The sequence below is a fragment of the Sorex araneus genome, chromosome 4 (assembly GCF_027595985.1).
Source record: "Sorex araneus isolate mSorAra2 chromosome 4, mSorAra2.pri, whole genome shotgun sequence".
NCBI classification, from domain to species: Eukaryota; Metazoa; Chordata; class Mammalia; order Eulipotyphla; family Soricidae; genus Sorex; species Sorex araneus.
The window spans coordinates 187,926,128-187,934,195 of record NC_073305.1 but is presented as its reverse complement, the minus strand read 5'-3'; the positions used below and the strand labels follow the sequence as shown (position 1 = coordinate 187,934,195).

The 8,068-nt window shown below is 56.3% G+C and overlaps 1 protein-coding gene across 3 annotated transcripts in view; it reads right to left on the bottom strand.

The window, feature by feature from the left end:
* Positions 1 to 1,758: 1,758 nt before the first annotated feature.
* The window catches only part of PACRG (parkin coregulated), a 366,509-nt gene continuing 360,199 nt past the window's right edge, over positions 1,759 to 8,068 (bottom strand). For all 3 annotated transcript variants that reach the window (XM_055135352.1, XM_004600766.2, XM_055135351.1), the window contains one exon: positions 1,759 to 2,243. In XM_055135352.1, coding sequence (XP_054991327.1) covers positions 2,083 to 2,243 — 161 coding nt within the window. In that variant the 3' untranslated portion in view covers positions 1,759 to 2,082. The remainder of the gene's footprint in view (positions 2,244 to 8,068) is intronic.

Sequence of the window (8,068 nt, the reverse complement as noted above, 5' to 3'; positions counted from 1 at the left end):
CCGGGCCTCGCTCGGGCCCTCCGTGCCCATCGGAAACGCTCTGGGAGAGGACGACCGAGGTGCGGGAGACGGGCCGGAGACAACGCAGTCTCTAGCCCAGGAAGACGGCCGAGGCCGCCTCTGCAGCAAGCACCAGTGCTCCCCAGGCTGCCGGGTTTCCTGCAGAGCGACGCCCAGTCACCAAGACTCAGGACTGCCCCGAGACGGCCCCCGGCGAGCACCTTCCCACCCAGAAACCAGACATCATTCCTCCCTTGTTTTCTCTCTGGTAGCCAGGCTCCACCAGGCCCTTCACCAGCCCTTCACCAGCCCTCCGGGCACTCCACAGCTGTCCTGCAGGGCTTGGCCCTGCCCCACCTCACCCAGTCTCCCGGCCCCGCAGGTGGGGGCCCGGGGCTCTGGCAGGCTCTGGGCTCGGCCCTGGTTCTGGCTCATTCTTTCTTCACCAGGCGTTTTCCCGGCTCTCGCCTGCGCGTGGGGCCTGGCTCCGGAGGGGTGGGCTTGCTTCAAGACCAACAGGGCCCTTCCCTCCCACCCCCACCTAGTCTCCTGCCCATCCCCTCGTCTGCTGCCAGGGGGCCGCGTCTCCCGGCAGCGCTGGTTCTCCTGGACGTGTGTCTGTGTTTACCCAAGAAAACGCTCAAGGCCGTGACGAGCAGCCTGGCTCTCAGCAAGGGCCCGCCTGCCCGGGGCAGCCGAGTTTTCCGGAACCAGGGAGGCTGACCTTGGAGTGGGGTGACATGCTGAGATCTCGCCGCAGAAGGTGGTCTCGGGCCCTGTGGGATGCTGGGGACGGTGCCGAGTCGCAGCCTGCAGTCGAGGCCCACTGCCTTATGCTTGGGCTTGCCTGCGTCACTCCCCACCCAGTGAGGTGTCACTGTGTGAGGCGCCAAGGGACAAGGATGCCGGTCGTTGGTTCTCATGGACCTTGATGGAAGTGTCCCCAGTACTGCCATCAGACCCTCGGTCATGACTGTGAGAACCCTCGACTCAGCGGGGAAGTGAGGGGAGGGTTGTCCAGGGACCCAGCTGGCTTAGTTGAAGGGCCACCATGAGGATGAGTGAAAATCATGCTGGGAAATGGCTGGGGGTCGCCAGGTTCCAGGGAGCATTTTCTCTATGACATTTGGGTCCTTGAGACTGTGGAGTATCTGTCCCTAAACCCCGTGGGCAAGAATTGAAGTTGACATCTTTTTTTTTTTTCTTTTTGGGTCACACCTGGCGATGCACAGGGGTTACTCCTGGCTCTGCACTCAGGAATTACTCCTGGCGGTGCTCGGGGACCATATGGGATGCTGGGAATTGAGCCCGGGTCGGCCGCATGCAAGGCAAATGCCCTCACTGCTGTGCTATCGCTCTAGCCCTCCAGCTGACATCTTTCCAAATCACCTTTGCCTAATTCTACCCCCTGCCCTGGTCCTCGTGTCCTTGTTTTGCTCCACCCCCAGCAGCTCAGATAACCCGGGCGAGCCCAGCAAGTCCTGACCACGGAGAGAGTGGATGAGCCTGTGCAGACGGCAGGGCCTCAGCAGCGCTGCCAAGGGCTGCATGTCGCTGGACTTATGTCCCGGGCTGGGCCTGAACATCAGAACACGCAGCTTACATGGCTGCGGCCCGAGCAGGCCTGGGCTGCGGGGTGCCTCCGCCCCCCGTCCCCCCGCCAAGAGCACTGTGATACTGGCACCCCGAAGTCTTCTCTGCCACCCTCTGACTTCACCCTCCGGCAGACAGTCACAGAATGCGATTGCTGAGTTGCTTATGAAAATTAGAGTTTTATTGTCTATACAACTGAAGGTTGAACTGGGTCTCCTGCGTCTGTGCGAGCCACATAAAGGAGCGATTCTTCTCCGAGAACAAATAAGCACAGTACACTATTGTAATCTAAGAAACAGGCACTATTTATGGATTCGGAAAGCCTTGTTCTCAATAGGGCTAACAGGCCCGTGGTCCAGGGGCCACTATTTCAGCAGCTGGAGAAGCGAAAGCCGTGGAAGGAGTCACAAACAATGGGATGCTTGAAGTGGAGACACAGATGACCAGGGCACGCAGGTGGCCTCGCTCTCACGCCAGGCTGGGCCCACGTCAGTTCAGCAAGCACGACTCGTAGGTCGGGACCATGTACTTGATGTTGATGAAGGCATCCTCCCCGCCGTAGCGCTCGAAGGCCTCCAGCGTCTCCTGGATCAGGTCGCCGATGTTCTCCCTCTTCTGCTGGCTGTAGTCAATCCCGTCTCCGGAATTCACTGTTCATGCAAACAACAACAGGGAGGTCGTTACTCTTCTGCAGCTCCCTGGAGCCCGGCATTCCCCCGTCACTTTACTTCTAAAATGATTTTAAGAACAATCTGTGGGCTCTACTGAGTGGTGCTTGGGGCGGACTCTTGGCTCTGCACTCAGGGGTCATGCCTGGTGCTGCTCTGGGACCACAAGGGGTGCTGGGGTCAAACCAGGGCTGACCCCGTGCAAGGCAGGTGCCTCAGCTCCTGTCTCTCTGGCCCTGCCTCTCACACAGCCCCACCTCAGCGTCTGGGGACTGGTCACCAAAGCTCCAAATGGACCGAGCGCATTGGAGCTGGTGAGAGCTCAGCAAAGGACCAGGAGAGCCAACGGAAGGGGGCATGTGAGGGAGCTGGCGGGCTGGGCAGACCCCCACCTGCCTCCTTTCTTCAGGGTCCTCAGAGCGGAGAATACGAGCCCTTCCTGGGGATTCTTGGCCCCCTGGGTGGGGAGGTCCAGAGTCAGGCCCAAGGACTCAGTGATGGGGTTGCCCAGGCCTGCCAGGTGGTGCCTCGGACTCTGATAACAAATGTCCTTTGGGGCCTTTGAGTGCCTCAGGGTCCCAACAAGGCCTGTCTAGAGCTCAGCCTGGGCCAGAATTTCCACCTCTAGGGAGGCAGATGGGATGGAAGAATCGACATCTCTGATTGGTTATTGGCTACCATCAGGTGGCTCTGATTGGGTACTGGCTATGAATAGGGTGTCTCTGATTGGTTACTGGTTTCACTGAGTATCCCTGATTGCTTACCGCCCATCATGAGGGTGTCTCTGATTGGCTACTGCCAGTCATCTGTTATGGTTTCCCAAAGGAGCTCCCATCACTTGCTAGTTCTGGGTTCTACTTCCAGGCAGGTGGGCAGCCCCAGTGGGCTGCCTGGAGGATACAAATAACCCTGAACCTTACAGAGTCTTGGGGTGACCACTTCAGGTGTGTCTCTCACTCCCCAAGGGACGAATTTCTGAGCTTGGTTCCCTGTGGGCTGGAGGCCACACAACCTCTGACACTGCAGAGCAGAGGACTCTGTGTGTGTGTGTGTGTGTGTGTGTGTGTGTGTGTGTGTGTGTGGTGGGGGCGACCTGGGCAGTGTGGGAGGCCCTGCCCCCGTCTGTCCCCAGTGATGGACATGGTGGCATCATGCTGCCTGAGGCTTGCCCAGTGCCCACTGTTCCAGAGGCGGGTCCTTGCCAGCCCTGCAGAGCACCGGGCACTGGGTAGGCTCACTGTGAGCAGTCAGGGGCCATAGTGGACCACAAGGGCTGGGGAGGACAACGTGCACACTCAGACTTGGGGCGTCACGGGCAAGCAGGCAGGTGGTCGCCAGCCGGAGCTCGTGCTTCAGTCAGACCCCACTTTCGGCCCCCGAGTATAGCTCTTACTTGAGAGGTCGACAAGGCTCTAGACCCTCCCCAGCTATTTCCCATATTCAAAACTAAACACAAGATGTTCTGAGTGTGGCAATGACAATCCCAAGGGGCACAGAGAGGCCGTTGAACTGGGTCTCCTCCTGGACTTTTCCAGAAACAGAGCAGAGAGATATGACTGCCTTCTCTCACAGAGAAAATGCATTGTTGCGCTGATGAGTTTTGTGTGCAAGGGGAAAGGCAGGCAGAAATGCTGTCAATGCTCAGACAAAGGGAGGATGACTCATCTGGAGAGAGTGGCGATCAATTCTTCCTAGCAAATCAACTTAAATGGCTTACAAAGCCCTCGCAGTTAGGGGGCTTTGTTGTCCCCCTTTCTTCCTTGGAGGGGTGCGCACCACTGCCCCGGGGAGACAGAATTGAAGTTAAACTTGATGAGTTGAAGTTAACCCACCATCACCCGGAAGGCCCAGACGCGAGAGCCAGAGCCGGCAAGGCTTTCACACAGGGTTCCTGCTCTGTGGCACAGAGAAGAGAAACCCTCTCAGACACACCAGCAGACTTCCTCCTTTTGTTTTCAGAGATTTACCGTGGGTCTGAGAAGGGCGGGGTGGGGGGGCAGGACTTCCCTTGGGGACAAGCAGGGGGGTGCCTGGAGGAGAAGCCTGCGGGGGAGCTTGGAGAGGAGGAGGAGGAGGGAGTGGGGAGCACTCAGGGGTATTTGCTACAGGCCGGACAGAGAGAAGATGTGAAGGATGAGAGTTCCAGCGAGGCAGGGAGCCTGGAGCCTGGTCCTCCCCAAGAGCAGCAGAGGACTCAGAAGGGGCAGGAGGCCCAGAAGGTGGACATGACAGTTCACTCCCAGGATTCCTGTCACCAGGGAAGAGAGTCCAGTTGACTATACTCCCCGTTCCCTTGACATTCCCGATCAGTTCCTGGTCCCGGGAGAGGAGGCCTAGACAGAGGACGCCAGCCCCCGTTGGCCTGGGACCCTCTAGCCCATGGCACCGAGCTACTGTCCCTGGCTCAGTGGTCAGTGGTGCTGAGTGCACCTGCCGGGGCCCAGTTCCTACGACAGAGATTCAGAGAGCAGCCAACGAATCGGCCTCCTAGTTAAAGGTCAAGAACGGGGCAGGCATATTCCCTCCTGGAGGCGGCGGGGGCCCGCAGGAGGCCCTCAAAGGGAGATCTGAACACACCCCACCGTCCATGGCCTTCCGAAAGGACACAGTGACCAGCAGTGTCTGATTTCGATAACAAAACAAAACAAACCTATTCTTACTTAAAAAAAAAAATGTTCAGCTGTGGGAGTCGGCAGACTGTAGCCTTTTGTCTGTTTCTGCACAGTGGCCCACGGGAGAACAGAAGCTGCCTACTCAGAAACCGAGTTGGAGTTGGAGTATGTCGGGGTCAGGGAATGTGTATCACTGGGGCAGAAACCAAACGCAAGGACAGAGGAACACAGCCCTTCTCCCACCGGCTGGGCCCCAGGCGCCGGGCCCCTCCGGGCGGCACCGGTCCTTGGGTCTCCCTTTCAGAACTGCATTGCCGGCCCGCGCTCACCATCGGGAATGCGGATGACCGGCTCGTGCGCCAGCCAGGCGAGGAGGCTTCAAGGAATAGGGCCCGGCCAGATGGTTATTTACCATTGTCAGTTCTGATTAGGAAGATGGCATTTCAATTCAGGAAGTTAGGAATCTATTTTATGTCCAGCAGCTAGGAAGGTCTATTGATGATGGAAGAGATATGTTTTATTTATACCCAAATAAACAGGATGATGACAAAAGTTTGAAGCAGATTTTGCATTCTGCAGGGATGGGAAGCGAGCGAGACCAGTGAGGCTTCATTTCTCTGCCCAGTGATTCTTGCCTGCAGCAGGCGGTTTCTGGGGTGGGATTATTTTAGGAGCATTTATTGTTTTGAGTTGTTGGTTTCCTTCGTTTTTGTTTTGGGGCCATACCCAGTGGAGCTTGAGGGAAACTCCCGGCTCAGTGCTCCCTCCCATCTCTGTGGCTAGGGGACCATGCAGTGCCAGGGCTCACGGTCAGGCCTTCTGCACACTAAGCACGTGCTCCAACCCTGGCCAGGATGTGCTGGTTTTTAAAATCACGTCGGTGGTAAGTTTAGGCATACACATTCTTGTGCTCTGTCAAAATCTCTTTAAGCTCAGATACTTTCTCTTTTGCATCACCTTTTTGGTTAGGGTGTGTACAGATCCCCAGTACAGATCCTCTGTAGAGTTCCTGTATACAGATCTCACGAACATATCTGATGTAAGTATGCCATGTACAGATTCCATGTACAGATTCCATACACAGATCCTACGGACAGATCCCATGCACCAAGCCAATGTCTAGATCCCATGTACAGACCCCCAGTACAGATAATATGTAGAGTTCCTGTGCATATTATCCCATGCACATACCCCATATACAGATTCCATGCACAGATCCCATGTACAGACCCCATGAACCAGCCTATGTATAGATCCCATGTACAGATGCCCACTACAGATCCCAGGTACAGTTCCTGTGTACAGGGTCCAGCAACAGTCTTGGCTTCTTACTGGGATGCGCTTTCCCACCCCCATGCCAACAAGGGGGCGCCCTCCCCTACCACCACCCGGGGTTCCATGGCCCCTGTCCGCTGCACAGAGTGGTCTGCCACACAGGCACAGAGACACGCTGCACAGACACGACTGTCAAGAGCAGTGTCCACAGACTGGTGGCACACTCTCTGGCATCGTTCACTGCCTCTGGTTTACTTCCTTCCGTTTCCACTAAAGGGGAAATAAAACCAAAGACGGAAAGGCGGCCAAGCCAGAGGAAGGACAAACTCGGTGGCCAGGATGAGGTCATCCCGGGCTGGCACTGGGGTGAGCTTGACAGCAAGGAGGGCTTCGGTGATGAGGGGGCAGGGCGGGGGGCGGGGCGGGGGTCATTGCTCTGGAATGTTCTCTCCGAAGGGTGGGACTGTGGAGAGCAGCTGCTGACTTTGAAAGGAGCAGGAGCGCATGTGTGAGGTGGGGCTTGGCACAGCCCCTCGCCGCGTGGTCCCCTGGGAACCGTCTCTGCAGCACAGAAGACAGAGCCAGTGTGGGGGCAGCGTCGCGTGTGGGGTGTCGGATAGGAGAGATGAAGTCAGGACTTGGTGTGGCATTCCGGCATGGGGCGGGGCAGGATCTGAGTAACTTGGACCTGCATCACCCTGTCTGCCCGGGTGAGTGGCCGGCCTGCCCAGGGAGACTGGGCAGTCACCACCACGCCCTCGAGGAGCACTGACCAAAGGCAAATGGAAACCAGGTGAAGGAAACACATCCTTTCTTTCTGCATCAGAAAGGCGCATCTGTTTTATCTCTTATGGTCATTTTCTTTTTGGCCTCTCAGACCCTGAAATAAAAAATGTTCAAGCACTCTAAGAATCAGGTGGAAGAAGTCCTATCTGTCCAGGCGTCTGCCTTTCTGTGGCCTCAGCCTCAGCCTGTGCTGACCATCACCCATCGAGCCTGGGGCAGTGTCCAGGGCTCCGGGAGGTGGCCTGTGGGTGGCTCAGCCATGCCCACTTCCAGCAGATGACACAGACTGCTGTTCCCAGTGGGATTTAGTGGGTCTGGCGTTAGAGGGCCCAGAGACCCTGTCTGCGTTGAGGGGTATTTAGGTGTTAGTTGTAGTGAAATAAAACCAAGACTTTTCAAAAGAGATTCATGAAAATCTGCTCATTAAGAAGAAGCCACTAAGATGCCAGCTCACTGGGGCCAGAGTCCGGGGGAAGGAACTGGCCTTGGTGTGCTGACCCTGCTTTGATCCGGCACGTCCAGGGGCCATCCCTGAGTGCAGAGCCAGGAGTAAGGCCTGAGCACTGCTGGGTGTTGCTTCAAACACACACACACACACACACACACACGCACGCGCGCGCGCGCGTGTGTGTTTGTGCTCATAGTATTTCTGAGTTTTGAAGTGATTGCTGTTGAATTTTTTTTCTTTTTAACCTAAATGAAGATGAAAAGAAATGAGAAGTACAGATGAATTGCAAAATGACTGCTACTGAATTTGCTTCTTTTTAACCTGGGCTAAGAGGGGAAGACATGTGAGCTACAGATATATTTTCTCTCTTACGATGGCTCCAGTTTTAAGCCCCAGACCTGGATGGAGTTGTCAACATTTGTTTTGCCAGAAATAGCCGTTGACTAGGGGTTTGCTTGGACTTAATTTACTTTCTAGAAATAGCATGGCTTGTGTTAGAATAAAAGGGCTCTCTCCCCGGTGTTGGCAAAACCACGGTGGGAACAGCCACCATTCCTTCCGCTCCTTCCTGGTCAGGAGCGGGGTGGGGGCGCGGGAGGAAGCCTCATCCTCCTTTGTCCAGTGAAACTACAGAGGGGTCCCCGGGGAGGTGCATTTCCAGGTACTCCGTGCTTAGAATCCTGAGG